This window comes from Trichoderma reesei, assembly GCF_000167675.1.
Source record: "Trichoderma reesei QM6a unplaced genomic scaffold TRIREscaffold_35, whole genome shotgun sequence".
Classification (NCBI taxonomy): domain Eukaryota; kingdom Fungi; phylum Ascomycota; class Sordariomycetes; order Hypocreales; family Hypocreaceae; genus Trichoderma; species Trichoderma reesei.
Window position 1 is genome coordinate 69,343 of NW_006711182.1, and position 17,499 is coordinate 86,841.

Here is a 17,499-nt window from a genome sequence, read left to right on the forward strand (position 1 = left end):
GTGCATATCAAGTTGTTGGTTGCTATTGCCTCGGAGTTACAGGCATACTTCATGCATCTCTTTAACACGTGGGGGTTCAGAGCATGGTTGGTGAACACGCCACCAGGATTAGATTCAAAGATTGCCCCAAAGATTGAGAATGGATGAGGCGGTTATGAAATTGGGGAGGAATGAGATGTGATGAGACGGCAGATTCGGGAACAAAGTGCGTTTTGCTTAATGACAGCCGGACGATAGAACACAAAGTCCACATCCAGCGGGCACATTGTGTTGCCCGATTGATCCATCTGAGACAAGCGGTCTGTTTCTTTTCTCGATTCGCTCCTGATACTTCTCTCCCTAGTTCTTCCGTACTGTCTCCCACCTAGACTGACATTGTCAGTTTTCTGAAGTGGGTCAAGACAATTGATCAAGCCGTTCTGCCGCTAGTTTCCGAAGCTGGACCAACAGCATGGACAAAACCCCAGACAGGGAACGATGTGAGGAGAATATGCACATGAATCATAGCCCATCGCTTTTGTTCATTTCACCCTCGAACCTCAATATCTACTGGTAGGGCCCTTAAAATGCCGAATCCGCCAAGTGATGTTGTTTGTCTCAGACTTGAGCCGACAACACTAGGTATGATAATTGCACTGCGATATGAAGTGTTCAGAGCCATCCGCCACTGAACGCATAGGGCGTAGCCCCCCACTAAACTTGTCAATCCAGGCATCGAAAAGAATTATGTCAGACATGCTTCGGTCATATATATTGCAGACATCTCAAGGCTGAGCCAACGGCTTGAGGAAGGCATCAAGAGGGCGACACTGTCTACGAAACCTTACGAAAGAGGAGATCCAGGATCAACACCAAAACCACGACAAGGGAAGATTAGCAGCCATGGGTTCTCAAGAGCCGGTCGGGACACACCTGACCTTTCACCATGACGGGAAACTGCTCACCCTCAAGACGGAGCTGGTCTCAATACGCCCTTTCGCAGCCCTGGAAGAGCAGAACCGTGCCATTTTCAAGGACGCCAGCGACGATGACTATGTCATCGTAACCAAAGAGACCATATTCCATCCGCAGGGCGGTGGCCAGCCATCAGACGAGGGCACAATCTCAACAGCCCCTTCAACAGACGCCCAGACTCAGTCGCCCATTGCCATCAACATCAGGGCAGCACGCATGGACGTTGTCAATGACGGCGTGGTGCTACATCTCGGTCGCTTTGAAGATCCCTCAATGGCAGAAAGGTTTCAGGCGGGAGATCTGGTTGAACAGAAGATTGACGCCGAGAAGCGCCTCCTCTATTCACGACTGCACACTGCGGGCCATGTTCTTGGCTCAGCCGTGAGGCATCTTTTGGAAAAGGAAATCGACGGCTTCGACGAGCTCAAGGCATCCCACTTTCCAGACAGCGCGGCATGCGAGTTCCGCGGACTGATTGAGGGCAAGTGGAAGCAGCCGATCCAGGACCGCGTCGACGAGTACATCCGCCGCTCAATGCCGGTAGAAATCGACTTTTGGACAGAAGACGACTTCCGACGCGAGGGACTGGAGCGCTTGATTCCGGACAAGAGCCTGTTGCCGCCTGGAGAGACCAAGTTCCGCGTCGTGCGGATTGTGGGAGCGGAGGTTTATCCCTGCGGAGGGACGCATGTTGACACGACGGATCTGTGCGGCGCGACGACGGTGAAGAAGATTGGGAGGAGCAAAGGCATTAGCCGGGTCAGTTACACGGTGGCTTGACGGGGGATTCAGGGGACCGATAGCGGACGAAGATAAAGCTATTGGCGATGTCGTCGTGCCGGTGGAGGATAAGATGTGGTAGATGATCGAGTATGCGCGCATTCCGATGCTGGAGTTAGTAGATGTAGATATATACAGGAGGGGGTTAGGGACGATGACCACCCCTGACATATTCCATATGGGAGATGAAAATTAGACAGATAGACCACAGCCCGCTGTCATCACCAGCAAATACGTCCAACGGTATCCATCTTTCCTGCTCCTGTGATGCAGGATGTGGCTTTGCGAAGCGCATCAGCCGATCTAAAAACAATCTCCGACCTCGCTCAGGGTGAGAAATAAGCATCCGATAAGGTGATGGCTTCAGCAGCTCCCGTTTTCCATCCGCGGATGCATAGGCGGAGGTAGTCAGCGCCATCAGTAAGGTTGCCTGATCCGGATAGCTGTCATCCAAAACGCCACAGCCGATTCGAAAACTTGTGAAACTTGAAGCTATTGCCAATACTCTGCTACGGCCACCGGAAGCTGGCGATAGATTGCCTACTTCTTACGGCGTAGCTGCGGGAAGCCACCGGGAACCTTGAAAGTTGGAGGTTGTGGCCCGCACTGTTTGAACAGACACTGAGTTCCACCAGCCTCTCCGCATCATCCCCGCATGAACTGAGATTCGACGTCAGGCCTGTACGAGCATAGAACAGGTGAAGTTACAAAGCATAATGGTGGAGATGCAAGAGACTACATTGATCTGACCTTCAACCCTTCTTGCAGCGCTACCACGGCCAAACACCATCATTCTGCGGACACCTCATCCCATGATATGCACCATGGCCAGCGAATTCCCCTTCATTCTATCTGACCCACGCCTCGGCGATCTGGACTGTCTTGTCGATGGTCAGTCTGTCACTGCAAAATCCGGCAAACGCTTCCATGTTCTCGACCCCGGCTCTGGGAAACCCTGGGCATCCTGTCCAGACTGTCGTCAAGAAGACGTGGAAGCCGCTGTTCAATCGTCACATCAAGCTTTCCAGACGTACTCCAAATGGACGCCTAGACAGCGAGCTCAGACGCTGCTGAAATGGCACCAGGAAATCATCGCTGCACGGGATGATCTGGCCAAGATCCTCGTATATGAGACGGGAAAGCCTCTTGCTGAGGCCTATGGCGAGATTGACTATGCAACGACCTTTACCTGGTGGTTTGTGGGCGAGGCAGAGCGCGTTCAGGGAGCTTCCATTGTCTCGGCGATCCCTGGCCGACGGGCAGTGACCATTAAGCAGCCGATTGGTGTTGCTGCTGCTCTCGTGCCATGGAATTTCCCAATAGCCCTGACTCTCAGAAAGGCCAGCGCCGCTCTTGCTGCTGGATGCACCATGGTCGTCAAGCCCTCGCCTGAGACTCCCATCACGGCGCTGTCCGTAGCACGTCTTGCATTAAAGGCGGGTTTTCCTCAAGGGGCACTCAACGTTCTGACGACAAGCCTCGAGGGTACACCCGAGCTAGCAGAGGCTCTCTGCTTGCACCCACTGGTGAAGAAAGTTACTTTTACCGGAAGCACCAGAGTCGGAAAGATCATCTCCAGTCTGTGTGCGAAGAACTTGAAGAAGTCAACAATGGAACTCGGAGGAAACTGTCCCTTTATCATTTTTGAAGACGCCAACCTGGGCCAGGCGCTTGATCAGTTGATGGCACTCAAGTGGCGACATGCAGGCCAGGCTTGTGTATCGTCTAACAGAGTGTATGTTCAGCGCGGCGTCTACGATGAATTTGTCGACCTTGTTGTTCGTGCCACATCGAAGCTCAAGATGGGCCACGGCATGGACGAGGGAACAACGCTGGGCCCGGTCACGACTCCCAGAAGCCTTGACAGGGCTGAGGACATGGCCAAGGATGCTCTCGCAAAGGGAGCAAAGCTGGTCCTTGGAACTGGCCTCAGAGATAACTCAAGTAGCGGAGGCTATTTTATGGCACCGACAATCTTGACAAATGTCACGGACGACATGCTCATGAGCCAGGACGAGATCTTTGCGCCTTTCCTCGGGCTTTCGGTCTTTGACACTGAACAGGAGGTTGTGCAGAGAGCGAACAACACGGCCATGGGCTTGACGAGCTATGCCTTTACGAAGAATGTAGACCGACTCTGGAGATTGTTTGAATCCCTGGAGGCAGGCATGATTGGCTTGGTAAGTGAGCTCTTGGTCGTAAAGATAGGAAATTTTGGCTAATAGCTTCTTTGTAGAACACTGGTAACAACTCCTCAGCAGAGGCGCCGTTTGGAGGCATAAAGGAGAGCGGCTCAGGCAAGGAGAGTGGCAAAGACGTGGCAATTGAGGAGTTTATGGTGACGAAGACTGGGACTTTCACCATTGAAGGATTGTGAACTTCAGGAGCAGTAACAAATTCCTAGATTGCTACGCCTCTCGTGCATCATCTGAGAAACAATTGATTTCACTTCCTTTTGGCGAACTCTGATCTCACGATTTCCGCAATATGTTAAGTTACAGCCACTGCCGCCATCATTAAGAATATCTTTGGATATGTATTCATGTAGGCTCTCAGATCTATAAAGAAATCGTACGACTACTTGGTGATCATCACACGCATCTTCCACCATCCACCTCAAGATTCACTCCTGTAATGAATGATGCCTCGTCGCTAGCGAGATAACAACAGGCATTGGCAATATCAGCCGGCGTCGATGGCCGACCAAGCGGGACCGTAGACACAAAGGTCGAGATATCTGTTGATCCTAGGAAGAGGTTGGTCCTATCATACGTAGTTAGCACAAGGACTGGTTAAAACGAAGCACAATTACTGACATTCCCGTGATGCCAACCACTGGGGAAACCGCGTTGAACCGAATCTGCTTGGGGCCGTATTCAGAGGCCAACGCCTTGGTAGCCGTGATAGCAGCTCCCTTGGAGGCGCTGTACCATGCCAAGCCTCCTCGGGGTCGAATGCCAGCCGTTGAAGCAATCTGAATAAAGCTGCCAGGGCGATTCTCCTTGAGAAAGTACGGCACAAGGATGTTTGTCGAAAAGTAGATTGACTTGACATTGACATTCATCACCATGTCAAACTCCTGTTCTATCACGCCCTCTGTCGCCTTGTTGGAGTACGAAGCTCCAGCATTATTGACAACAATATCCAATTGTCCGTACTCCTTGAGAGCTAGAGCAAGTATAGCTTCCCAGTCGCTCCTCTTAGTGACGTCGGTACGTATGAAGATGCCGTTGAGCTCAGAGGCAGCTTGCTGGCCGGCCTCTTGTGAGAGGTCTGCGACAATGACTTTTGCTCCTTCTTGGGCGAATTTGGTGGCGATGCCTTTACCAAAGCCGGATGCGGCGCCGGTGATGACGGCGACTTTGCCCTCGAGGCGGTTTGATGGCATCTTGAAGGAGTGAAGTAGATAGGTATCAAAGTGTGAGTTGGAAGTAATGAAGATAACCTAGTTGCTACATCAAAGATAGTGAGGGCCGTAGCTGCAAGAATTGGACCCTTTTGTCTGATATCATGTGTGACAGTCAACCCCTCTCCTCCCCATCACACCTCGAATTGGTTTCATCAACAAGAAAGAAACATCCAAACTGTATACAGTGCGGCATCTGTCCAGCTATTTTAGATCCGTCAACTAAACGTATTAGTGCCGGGGCTCTTTTTCTTCAGCCAAGGAGATCGGCCGTGTGGGGGAAGTCTGTAAAGGGCGTCTGTACAATATTGCCTGCTACGGGAATAAGTCGCGGGGAGTTTGTGCGGGGAGATGCTACTAGTACTAAGGTAAGTTGTGGTAGAGAATCGGGACATCAGGAGGAGTGATTCATGGGTAATGGCCCGAGGGTAATTTCCAAGAAAATACGAGTCATCACAGGAACCACGACGACTTGTCTCGGGACGGGAGGCTGAAGCTTCGGTCAATCTTCTGAAGCCGGTTTCGGACCCGGAGAACGAGCCCTGAGCTAGTTAAGCAGCTGGAGAGCGAACACGAGCAGCACTGGTTGTAAGACGGCCAGTATCTTACCAGGGCAAAACACCATCACCACCACCAAAAGAATAGACAGAGTCTTGCTACTTGTGTTTTACCTCTCTTACCAGCATCAAGTCCAAGTGTCTGCAATATGGCTCAAACTTTCCACATCCTCATTCTCCCAGGCGACCACGTTGGCCCTGAGGTCATGGCTGAAGCCCTTAAGATCCTCAACGTTGTGGAAGAATGTCGCCCCAACCTCAAATTTGAGCGCACCTTTGACCTCGTTGGCGGCAGTAGCATCGATAAGCATGGCGTGCCCGTCACGGAAGAAGTTCTCGACAAGGCTAGCAAGGCAGACGCGGTTTTGTTTGGAAGCGTGGGAGGGCCAGAGTGGGCAGATGCTTCTCCCAACCCAGAGGCTGGCATTCTGGGGCTTCGGCAGAGACTGGATGCATTTGCCAATCTGAGGCCGTGCGAGATCCTCGTGCCGTCCCTGTTGGATGCGTCCCCCCTCAAGCCGGAGATTGTCAAGGGCACCAAGTTTATCGTCGTCAGAGAAAACTGTGGCGGTGCTTACTTTGGAGAAAAAGTCGAGAAGCTCGAGGTTGCTTCCGATCTCTGGGTCTACAAGCCTGACGAGGTTGAGCGTTGCGCTCGAGTCTCAGCAGCAGTGGCTCGAATCCTGGGCCGAAACGGGGACGGCAAAGGCGGCGGTGGTCCGGCCATTGTATGGAGCGCCGACAAGGCGAATGTTCTCGCCAGCGGCAGACTGTGGCGAAGAGTCACCCAGAACACCTTCACCAGGGAATTTCCCGACATTGAGCTTCGGCATCAGCTCGCTGACAGCATGGCGATGCTCATGGTCAAGAACCCGCGCGGCTTCAACGGCGTGATACACACGGACAACACCTTTGGCGATATCCTCTCTGACATCTCCGGCGGCATCGTAGGCAGTTTGGGGACGTTGCCGAGCGCGAGCATCTCGGGCATCCCCGGCCAGGGTCGCTGCAACGGGATCTACGAGCCAGTGCACGGGAGCGCGCCTGATATCGCGGGAAAGGGCATTGTGAATCCTGTCGCGCAGATTCTAAGTCTGGCGATGCTGCTGCGGTACTCGTGCGTGCTTGTTGACGAAGCTGCAGCCATTGAAAAGGCGGTTGAGACGGTGTTGGACTCGAAGGAGGCGGGAGGGCTTGGTATCCGGACGCGGGACATGGGAGGGGAGGCTGGGACAAAGGAGGTCGGCGATGCTATTTCCGTAGAGCTTCGGCGGCTTCTGCAAGCGAGCTAAAGGATTCAAACGAATCATGCAGAGGATAGAAATGACATGTCACGAGTGTTACCTCCGGACAGCGTAGTTCAGATTGCTTTGCGCCTGCATGTGTGCTCAGAGGAACGCGATGGCCTCATATCATTGGGCTACCAAGCAGATGCTTTATGTTCGAGGTGGTATCGAGAATTCGGAGGTGTGCACCCGGCTGCAATCTGATTGCATGACCCCAGCACAGCTCGAAGATATGGATTAGGAGAGTGTGATGAGGTGATTGCATGACATGAAGATGCATGGGATTGCTCGAATCAATATGAGAACAATAAACAACTAGGTACTTAGGTATGAGAATTACAGTTATTGAACCATGCACGTTTTCCACTACTCTTTGCCCTCCACCACAATGCTCAGACTGCCATTGACCCCCTCAATGTCACGCATCTTCTTGTTACGGCGGTCCGTGTATTGCAGAATGACTGTCCAGATTGCAAGGGCAATGCTGCAGGCAATCATAGCCCACATACCACGCTGCAGAGTCACAAGTCAACCAACACATCCTTGATCATAAATAGATGCGACAGTAAGGAGGGGAAAGAGATGCAAGAAGAACTCACGTTAAACCATGGTGCTTCGGAGGCTCCGTAGAAGATGATGCTCCACCACGCATTCACGGCATTGTTGCCCAGGTTCATGCCGGCCAAGACAACAGCCCGGAAGACGTGCTCTTCATGTCTCATGGAGTCGTTGCACCAGGCAAAGAAGGTGGCTTGACACGCATAGACCGATCCGGCGATGTAGTATGCTGCCATGACAACGGTGGTCGACTGGGAGCTGGTTGGATGCTGAGAGGCCACGAGGATCATGATGGACGTGGCAATACCAACGATTCCGATCCAGTAGCCGACAAGATACCGCTTGCCGTTGAGAAAATCGGTCAGTGTGGCCCAGAAAAGCGTAGAGACAATGCCAACGGCGGGAACGCCAGTCGGGTAGTTGTTGAGCTGAGAGACTGTGTACTTGTGTGTGGGATGGCTCTTGAGATAGAGGGCAAGCAAGGAGTTGGATGAGAAGGACTCTGTCTCGCCAGCGATGACCCAGAGCATGACGAACCCCCACCAGTACCACGAAGTGAGCACCTTCTTAAGGAAGCGGAGCGTGATGGGCGAGTGTTCCTCAACGACAGGCACACGAATAACAGCCAGGCGCTTCTCGTCCTCCGTCAGATAGAAGGCGGAAGTGTTCCGAGGGGTGTCTGGGAAGAAGAAGAAGCCGTATGCCGCAACAGGAATCGTCAGTAGGCCATCAATGATGAAGAGCCATCGCCATCCCGCCAGGCCGCTGCGGCCGTTGAGGCTCGAATGAATGCCCGTCTGGATGAAGCCGCCAATCATGCTGCCGGCAAGGCCAGACGCCGTGAAGATGCCGCTGCGCTTACCCAGCTCGCGCTCGGTATACCAAGCGCCGAGGATGTAGTGCGTGCCGACAAATGTCGACGCCTCGAAGATGCCCTGGAAGAAGCGGATGGCCATGATGGATTGCGGGCTGTGGACAGAGGCGGTGACCATGGTCAGGCCGCCCCAGAGGAGCATCATGGAGGGGAACCATATGCGCGGCTTGACATAGTAGAGAGAGAGGTTGGAGGGGATCTGGCCGAGAACGTAGCTGTTGGTACACTTCGAGGTCAGACAATTGTCTACTATGGGACAAACCAAGGCCCAATAATGAGAGAGTCTCTTACCCAACTGTGAAGCAAGTGTTGATGACATTGAGCTGATTGCCAACAAATCCCAAGTCCTCTCTCATGCCAGAGACATAGGCATTGGCGAGGTTGGAACGGTCCAGCTGGTGACTCAGTCAGCAACTCGAGACATAGAGAGACGGCAGAAGGACTGCTGGTCACGTACATAGTTGATAAAGTAGCTCAGACAGCAGAAAGTCAAGATGAAAAAGTCAATCTTGCGTATAAGCGTAGCCTCGCCAGGCTGATACTCCGTATGGAGGTAATCGCGAACGCGTTGACTCAGCATCTTGTGCTGCCAAGGTGAGAGGTCGTGTTTCCCTTTGGAGAGACGCGGCTGTATGGGGGAAAAAAATCTTTGTCTTACTCTCGCCAATGAGGGCTATGGAACAAAAACACACCCTCGCAGAAGATTTGCCTTGGCGGTGAATCACCTCAGGGGAAATAAAGAAGGGTGTTTGCTGCATCTTTATGATCCTTCAAAGATGCATCAACCGGCTCCTCCGTCGGAAAATCGCTGCCCGTCTAGCAAAGAATCCCCAAATTCGGCCGCTAAGGAAACGATTGCCAACCCCATGATGTTCCACGGGGAGGAATAGCGGCAATGACACGAAGGGCAAAGGTAAAAAGCTTGGACTGTGCGAATATCCTAGTGGCAAGATAAGCCCGGTGGCCTCTCTTCGTTATCTCCAAGCTCTAGTTTAGCAACCTGGGCAGTACGATAGCCAGGTTTCCAGCTACTCAGTGCCAAGTTGAACTTTCCTCATGGTCGTTCAGGCCCGGAGCTTCGCGCCCTTCCGACATCCTGTTGCGTGAAGTGGTGACGGAGCTGGAATCTGGAGTCGCGGAGGGCGCCAGATAACACCCTTTCTGCCGGGAAAGGCTTGGCTGCTAGAACAGGCTCGAGGGTCTCCAATGGTTCCGGAACTAACAAGTTCGCCAGCTTCACAATATCTGCTTGTGGTATGGCATGGAATCTAGCTATCTAGCGTTGATTCATCCAGCCATTTCCTTTGGCCTTCGTGGGCAGCGCATACGGCAGTACCTTAGCTTCTTGAAGCCTGGAAACGATAGCACTAGCAGCCGCGTCTGCTGGTGGTCTTAAGCCACTTACTGGGCGTTTATCAGCCAGTCACCGGGCCGGCGAGGTCATGGCAAAACGTGGGGAAGCACAAGGCGGCGAACAGTCCCCTCTTTGGAAAGGCAACAGAATACGAAAAGCTGGGGTAGCTAGGTAGGTAAGGTAGTTCGTTACCTACCTAGTCTATGGGGGGCCAAAGACTCTTATACACAAGGTCAAGGTCCGTTGAGTTATCTTTCTTCCTCAACTATGGACCACATTCGGCATGTCTTCCTCCTGTTAAGTAGTATTTCCCCCCCAACATGCCTTCCCGTGTAATAGCACTAGGCCTACTAGAGTCTTCCCGGGCAATTAATAACCAGAGTCGTACTCGGCCTATAGAGCTGCGATAACGAGCACTGCAACGAGAGGAGAAAAAGAAACCCCCCGCATACGGCTGAACCAACCCGAAATCCTTCTCCCTCGCCTACATACATAGGATACCTGGCTAATACAAGCCCTTTTATCCGCACCAGGAGACACATCAACGTCTGCTAAACTAAACCAAACTCTCATTCCACCCCCTGATCTCTCTCCTTCTCTTCTCTTTTCCACACTTATTCCTTTCTTTGCCACCTATCTTTCCCCCTTTCCGCCCTCCCACCCTTGCCTTTGCCTCTGCCCGATTTGGCAGGTTATCAAATCGACGCACGCAAGCAGGCTCCTGGGGATAACATGGCCTCCAATGCCAACGCTAGCAACACCAAGGACGGGGCTCCTCCTCATCACAACCAGCTGCAGCAGCAGCGCAGCAAGCCGGTGGGAAAGCCGCGTGGCATGCGCCGGGATCGGGACTGTCGCAGCTGCAAGCTAAGGGACATCAAGTGCGATCTGAACAGACCTTCGTGCGGAGAAGTGGGTAGGCCCTCATCCTTGCTGTGTAAATGCCGATTCTCTCTTGCGAGTTGTCAAACCTAGCTCTTCTCCTCCCAAGCCGTCTTGTCATGGCCCGCTCTCCGAGCCTCCCATGTTGCTCCCATGTCCTCATGCTTCTTTGCCCCCATCTCACATCTCACATTTTCATATCGTCATGTCTTCTTCATTTGAACTCTATAGCATACCTAACAACGCTCACCATGTAACAGTGTATCGCTGCAGGTGTCCCCTGTGGAGGCTACCCCCAGCGAGTCATTTGGGTCGGTTCCACCTCGTCCGCGAAAGATGCCTCCCCCACGACCTCAGCCGCACCCTCCCGTGTACAGCGACAAGCCAAAGCTCACCAGTCAACGCTGTCTCCGTCCAGCGACTCCAGCCTCACCCCGGACCGCCCCCCTGACCGACCCTCAGAATCTTCGCTGTCACCTTCAGAGCGACTGGTGTCCAGCCCTGGAGATGAGCCTATCAACTGGGCGGAAGCCGACCAGAACAGCTTCATCCGCCCGCTGGTATCTTTATGCCAGCAAATCATCTCGCTGGACGGCGATGCCTTGAGTAGCAATCGCTACCTGTCCGTCGAGGCTTTGCGCCTGATCTCGCGGCTCCGCGACTTTGTTCAAGCGCGAATCGACGGGCACCCGGCTCGAGCCTCAAGAGATCTTTGGGAGTCAGAGACCATGGCGAGATACCGGCTAAATGCCCTCATGAGTCTCAAGGACACGCTCAAGGCGACCAACCCCTTTGCCTTTATCGGCATTGCGGCCTTCGCCTTCTTCGAGGTGTGCGATAGCGGCTTCGGTGACTGGCAACGCCATCTATACGGGGCAAAGTCGCTACTAGACTTTCACTGCAAGAGCCGCCGAGAGCTAGATACACTCTCCGAGAGCGTTACCGGCTTGGGGGAAATGGTGGTTCGGCTGGTGTGGTTCGACACCTGTGGCAGCATCATCAGGGGCACGACGGACCTCATCTTCGAGCCCTGGCATCGTGAGCTGCTGACAGAGAGTTTCTTCCGCACCGTCGGATGCGCTTCAGATACGTTCCGTCTGTTCACCCGCGTGGCTAGCGGTGAAGTTGCGTCCAATCCGTCCACCAGCGTAATTCTCGCCATGGCGCAACTGCTCAAGCTCGGCCAGGGCTCCTCGGACTGGGATCGCTCGGCTGATGCTTATCGCTGTGCGGGGGTCATTGCCGTCCTCACCAGAGTCAGGGATGAACAATCTGCAGAATCGACAATCTCGCTGGCTGTGGATCGGACGTGCCAAATCATTGCGGCAACGCCGTCATCTTCGCAGTTCTACATACACATGGCTGTTCCGGCATATCTGGCGGGCATCAACGCTAGCTCGATGAAGCAGTGTGATGTGATACGGGCGTACTGGCACAACTGTAACCATGCTGGTGTCCGACGATATCCGGATGGATTAGCCAGGTGTGAGGACCGTTGGAAAATGAAAGAGCTGGTCTGATTATGAAAAAATGTAGTTACTATTCGTCTTGCTGCAATCTAGCGTTGGATATCTCTCAGCTTGCTATCTTGCAGTTGCTTACTATTCTCAAAGGGCCGTTTACGGGGCTATATAAGGAGCAAATCAACGGAATACAGGCTGTGTGTGTAGCAGGAAATGGATCGGCGAACGGGGGGTTCTTCTCTTCTGTCATGATTTGTTGAGATAGGGCCAGCGGAAACTAGTTTGTCACTTCACTTCTAATTGTGAGTCCAAAAACGATAATCTCAATGTGTTCTTCATCCATGAACAAATCGTACGTAACGTTGTCTTGCATGCATACAATCATGGCCGTATAAGCCACCGAGCTGCTCCTTTGATGCAACTGTGCGTCCGGGCTGCCGAGATACGCCTATCCAGACATATCCACCCCGTTGGCGCTACTATCACAGATCAGCTGGATCATGGTCAAAGTCGCTGAGGCTAACAGGTTGTCGCCGCCTTCGCGTGAGCCTAGCATTCAGTTTGCTAATGCTTCTGCCCTGCTACTGGCCTTGATCGTTATCCACCAGACCAGTCAAATTGCAAGTAAAAGCAAGTTCCAATTCGTATCAACGCATCAGTCATGTCATTCACATCACCTACGCAATCTGGATCACCATCTGCATAAACTGGGGTTGTTGACCTCGGTATCAAGCCACCGGCGACTAGTCGAGATAACGCCCCTCCTCCTCCACCATCTCCGCAACTGGATAAACGACCCCAAGAGACATCGGAACTTAGAACAGCCATCAACCATACCGTAACAGGCAATCAATCTATTGTCGTCATACAGTCAGCATCTCCTCATCACTGACTGCTGTTATGATTTGGGGAAGACATCCCAGCGGCTAGACGACGGACCAGATCCGAGGCAAAGAACTTCTTGAGACGGCCCCCATCCCAATTCCTAACAAGGTTGATCCACCTTCTGCATCACAAGAATTAGCATCATCTCAGTCGTCCCCCTCTTGAGCTGCCCGTATGCAATCTTCGTCTCGGCATCCGGGACCCATTGGCAACCCGGGATATGCGAGAGAAACCCCGCACTGGGCCTCACTTTGAAGCATATGGATCGATTCCAAAGTCCAACTGGTGTCGAATCGCAAAAACGTACCGCTTTCGTCGTATCAAAGGACGAGGGATCCGGCATCGGGTGGCGGCAATGATATCAAGCTGAGTCTTGGCGTTATGAACTGTTTCCTTTTATATTTGTCTGAAGAGAGAGAGACCACGAGGCCAAAGGATTTACATTACAGCACAAGAAACAGGGGACGACCTCTTTGCTGGCGGTTATACTTTGTTTCATCCTCCTCACACAGCCCACGTTTTTTCGATCATAACTGTTTCTTGCCCTCATCACAACGCCTCCCCTATTCCCTACCTACCCTCTCATCCAATACTTGGTTGATACATTAGCGGAGACGCCTCGAAAATGACTGTCTCTGGAGATTCCAACCTCACCAGCACCGCAGATGCCATCCCCAACGGTGTAAAGCCGTCCTGGGAGGAGCTCGGCGCAAAGAAACGAAGCGACCTGCAGGCCTCGATCCCCAGGGAATGGCGCATCCCCGATAGCCTGCTGCCTCCACTGACTCAAGACGATGTGACAGGCTGGCCAGAGGAGAGCGGTTGGTTCACCGTGAAAGAACTGGCCATTACCAACATGACTGCGGCAGAGCTGCTGTCCAAGATGGCGGCGGGCGAGCTGAAGTCGGAGGACGTGACCAGGGCGTTTTGTAAGCGGGCATCTGCCGCTCATCAGCTTGTGAGTTTCTCTCTCGCATAGAGCCATAGCGAGGCATCCTGACAAATTCACCTAGACAAACTGTCTTTCTGAAATCTTCTTTGACCGTGCCATCGCCATGGCGCGTGAACGCGACCAATACTTTGCGCAGACCGGCAAGCCCGTCGGTCCTCTCCATGGCCTCCCCATCTCCCTCAAGGACAACATCAATGTCAAGGACGTCGATTCCACAGTTGGCATGGCCGTCCACGTGGGTGACCCAGCCAAGGCAGACGCAACGCTGGCTCAGATGCTGGCTGAAGCTGGTGCCGTCTTCTACGTCAAGACGAACGTGCCCACGGCCATGATGATTGCTGAGACCGTGAACAACGTGTTTGGGCGGACTTTAAATCCGAGAAATAGGCAGACCACAAGCGGTGGAAGCTCTGGGGGAGAGTCTGCATTGATTGTCATGAAGGGCAGCCCCCTTGGTGTCGGATCAGATATTGGTATGAGGCATTGTCCACAGCGATGCAAGAGAGAGTGCAAGTAAAACACGACTAACATTACAAACACAGGTGGCTCTCTTCGAATCCCTGCTGCCGCCACCGGCATCTTCGCACTCCGTCCCTCCTCCGGCCGCTTCCCTGTCCGAAACTGCCGCTCCGGCATGGCCGGCCAGGAAGCTATTGCCTCTGTCAACGGGCCCCTGGCCCCGACTCTCGAAGACATCAAGCTCTACACAAAGGCCGTCATCGAATCCCAACCATGGCTACGAGACGCTAAATGCCTCCCAATTCCGTGGAGAGATGCCACGCTTCCCCAAAAGCTGCGCATCGGCGTCATGTGGCACGACGGCATGGTCCATCCCACCGCCCCCGTTGCACGAGCCCTGAAGCACACCGTTGCCAGGCTCAAGGCCGCCGGGCACGAGATTGTCGAGTGGGACCACTCTGACCAGGAGGAGGGTTACAGGCTGATGAATCGCATGTTCCTTGCTGACGGCGGCAAGACGATCAAGTCGCAGCTGGAGCCCACCGATGAGCCCATGAGGCCTGAGATGGAGCCTTACTCATTGGCAAGGGAACTCAGCACCTCAGAGATGTGGAAGCTGCACTTGGAGAGGTCCGAGTTCCAGAACCGCCATCTAGATCGATGGGTCAAGGCGGGCCTTGATGCCCTTTTGCTGCCTACCATGCCGTTCAACACCGTGAGAAGCGGAAACTTTAAGCATGGTATGTCCTTGCTCTACGTCCCTTGTGTAGATTCCGCTAACAAGTGCAGTCGGATACACGGGTGTATATAATGTCGTCGACTACGCAGCCGTTTCATTCCCGACCGGCTTAATGGTTGATAAGGACATCGACGTAGAGTCGCCCGACTACACGCCTCTCAGCATTGATTGCAAAGCCGTTCACGAGACATGTACGTATTGGCCATCCATTCCCCTGAAATGTGTTGTGGACACGACGTCTAACAGAAAGGATGCGTAGATGAACCTGATCTGATGCACGGACTGCCAATCAGTTTGCAGCTGGTGGCTCGGAAGCTGGAAGAGGAAAAGGTGTTGCAAATGACTGGTCGAGTATTAGAAGCTCTGGCTGCGTGAGAGCGGAGTGGACATGACACATACCGTATGTGGTTCTAAGATCTGTCAAATTATAGTAGATATGATCAATGACGAACTACCTTTGTATGAACCTCTTCTGCCCGACGCCATCTGATAGCATCACGCATGCTTACAGTTGAGACCCTGGGCATCAAGAAGCACTTAATATAGTCATAGTCCCGCGGGTTCTATCCTGTTACCCAACAATACAGCGAGAAATGCAGCTACAACAGAAAAGAGAGCAAATGAATGTTACATAAACCCACCATACACTGTTCCAATGCACCAAACACATCTTTAGTCCATCTTTCTCGGGGTCATGTAAACATTCACAGGGCCCTTGCTCCAAAGGGAGAAAGCCTGGCTCCTGTAGTCCCAACCCTCTGTACCTTCAGCAGCCTTGAGATCATATTGAAAGATCACACGAGCCAAGATAAGGCGCATCTCAGAATAAGCAAGACTTTCGGGGACGTTAGCTGCTGTTCATCCAGTGAATGGGCTTTGAGACTTACTTCTTGCCAACACAGTTACGAGGACCGGCAGAGAATGGTTGAAAGGACTCTCGCCTATCATTTGCAAACTTGGGGTCGCCAATCCAGCGTTCTGGGATAAACTCTTCAGGCTGCTTCCAGTAGTTTGGGTTGCGGAACAAAGCCCACTGCCAAACCTCCACATAGGTCTGAAGCATAAGTCAGATTCTGTTCATTCATACCTTCATGAGAGGATAAGATCAAAGAGAGCAGCAGTGACTTACACCCTCCGGAACGTATTCTCCAGCAACAACAGCACCACCCTCTGAGATGAGCCGTGGCAGACTAGCGGCAACAGGAGGATACAAACGCATGGCTTCATCGATAACCGCAAGCATGTACGTAAGATGCTGGACGCTCGTAATGGTAATCTCTTGAGGGCTCTTGAATGTCGACCGCACTTCCTGAGCAAGTTTTGCTTGAACATCCAGGTTCAGACTCAGGAAGTAGGCTACTGCGGACAGAGCAGTGGCGGTAGTCTCCGAACCGGCGATGATGAGGATGGAGGCATTGGCTGCGAGCTCTTCGAAAGTGAGAGACTGTATACCCCAGTTTTAGCTTCTCTGCTTCATCGCTACTAAGGTTGGAATAGCGCGGATGTGGGATTGATTTGACCATACCTCTCCGTTACGCTTTGCAGTCATTGAAGTGATAAAGTCAGGTCTGTCGGATCCGGTATCGAGACGTTTCTGAACCTTCATGGCGGACAGGCGCTGGTTCTCGACATACTTCCTCTGCAGGCCCTTGGGCATGATATACTTGATGACCCACCTGGGTATCATCTCGAAGTGCTTAATGGTGCCCATCCAAACCAGGGCCTTAACACTATCAAACAGTAGCTGGATCCAAGGGTCGTAATTGGTGCTCTTCAGACATCCAAATGACTCTCCAAACGCCAAGTCGCCGATAACGTCAAACGTAGTGTAGTTGAACCATCGGACCATGTCAACCGGCTTTGACCCTCCTTCAGCTTGCTTCTCAAGGGCTTCCATGAGCTGTTCGACGTAGTCGTTGATGATGGGCTCCTGGTCCAGCATGGCCTGGTGAGAGAATCCATTTGCGAGAGCTCGCCGGAAGCGAGTGTGATCGTGGCGATTGGCACCGATGATGTTGTGCACATTCATCTCCTGGCGGAAAGGATCCTTGCGATGCTCTGGTTGTCCGGCTTTGCGGTGACCACGGATGTCGTTCACAGCATCGGGATGATTGAAGGAGAGGAAGTCGGGAGCTATACGAACAACGGGACCATACCTGAGGTGAAGGTCCAAGATCTCGCGGTGACCAACGCCGTTGAGAAGAATGCGAGAATAGGGGATGCGAGAAATGGCTGCGAATTTGGGACCAGGGAATTTGCTGAGGGGGTGGAAGAAAACATTGTATATGCAACTCCATACGAAGTAGCCCAAGCCCTGGGTTATTGACATGTTTTAGCTGAGATTCTTAGG

General features: G+C 52.8%; 8 protein-coding genes across 8 annotated transcripts; 5 read left to right on the forward strand and 3 right to left on the reverse strand.

The window, feature by feature from the left end:
- Nucleotides 1-882: 882 nt before the first annotated feature.
- On the forward strand, nt 883-1,734 carry TRIREDRAFT_70397 (uncharacterized protein; the record flags this gene model as incomplete). The annotated part of the gene is made up of 1 exon (XM_006969549.1): nt 883-1,734. The coding sequence occupies one exon, from the start codon at nt 883-885 to the stop codon at nt 1,732-1,734; it is 852 nt and encodes a 283-aa protein (XP_006969611.1).
- An 824-nt stretch (nt 1,735-2,558) lies between these two features.
- On the forward strand, nt 2,559-4,111 carry TRIREDRAFT_70383 (succinate semialdehyde dehydrogenase; the record flags this gene model as incomplete). Its single annotated transcript, XM_006969550.1, has 2 exons — nt 2,559-3,914; nt 3,971-4,111. 2 exons carry the CDS (start codon nt 2,559-2,561, stop codon nt 4,109-4,111), a joined length of 1,497 nt encoding a protein of 498 aa, XP_006969612.1.
- Nucleotides 4,112-4,325: 214 nt separating this feature from the next.
- TRIREDRAFT_70334 (uncharacterized protein) lies at nt 4,326-5,122 on the reverse strand (the record flags this gene model as incomplete). Its single annotated transcript, XM_006969571.1, has 2 exons — nt 4,326-4,497; nt 4,551-5,122. 2 exons carry the CDS (start codon nt 5,120-5,122, stop codon nt 4,326-4,328), a joined length of 744 nt encoding a protein of 247 aa, XP_006969633.1.
- Nucleotides 5,123-5,846: 724 nt separating this feature from the next.
- On the forward strand, nt 5,847-6,989 carry TRIREDRAFT_112247 (beta-isopropylmalate dehydrogenase; the record flags this gene model as incomplete). The annotated part of the gene is made up of 1 exon (XM_006969551.1): nt 5,847-6,989. One exon carries the CDS (start codon nt 5,847-5,849, stop codon nt 6,987-6,989), a length of 1,143 nt encoding a protein of 380 aa, XP_006969613.1.
- Nucleotides 6,990-7,349: 360 nt separating this feature from the next.
- On the reverse strand, nt 7,350-8,995 carry TRIREDRAFT_70349 (uncharacterized protein; the record flags this gene model as incomplete). The annotated part of the gene is made up of 4 exons (XM_006969572.1): nt 7,350-7,496; nt 7,583-8,630; nt 8,707-8,810; nt 8,873-8,995. The coding sequence occupies 4 exons, from the start codon at nt 8,993-8,995 to the stop codon at nt 7,350-7,352; spliced, it is 1,422 nt and encodes a 473-aa protein (XP_006969634.1).
- Nucleotides 8,996-10,501: 1,506 nt separating this feature from the next.
- On the forward strand, nt 10,502-12,171 carry TRIREDRAFT_70351 (uncharacterized protein; the record flags this gene model as incomplete). The annotated part of the gene is made up of 2 exons (XM_006969552.1): nt 10,502-10,681; nt 10,912-12,171. The coding sequence occupies 2 exons, from the start codon at nt 10,502-10,504 to the stop codon at nt 12,169-12,171; spliced, it is 1,440 nt and encodes a 479-aa protein (XP_006969614.1).
- Nucleotides 12,172-13,624: 1,453 nt separating this feature from the next.
- TRIREDRAFT_70375 (amidase) lies at nt 13,625-15,524 on the forward strand (the record flags this gene model as incomplete). Its single annotated transcript, XM_006969553.1, has 5 exons — nt 13,625-13,957; nt 14,013-14,424; nt 14,494-15,154; nt 15,195-15,340; nt 15,409-15,524. The coding sequence occupies 5 exons, from the start codon at nt 13,625-13,627 to the stop codon at nt 15,522-15,524; spliced, it is 1,668 nt and encodes a 555-aa protein (XP_006969615.1).
- Nucleotides 15,525-15,821: 297 nt separating this feature from the next.
- Nucleotides 15,822-17,478, reverse strand: TRIREDRAFT_70339 (uncharacterized protein; the record flags this gene model as incomplete). Its single annotated transcript, XM_006969573.1, has 4 exons — nt 15,822-15,984; nt 16,037-16,203; nt 16,279-16,593; nt 16,675-17,478. 4 exons carry the CDS (start codon nt 17,476-17,478, stop codon nt 15,822-15,824), a joined length of 1,449 nt encoding a protein of 482 aa, XP_006969635.1.
- Nucleotides 17,479-17,499: the final 21 nt, after the last annotated feature.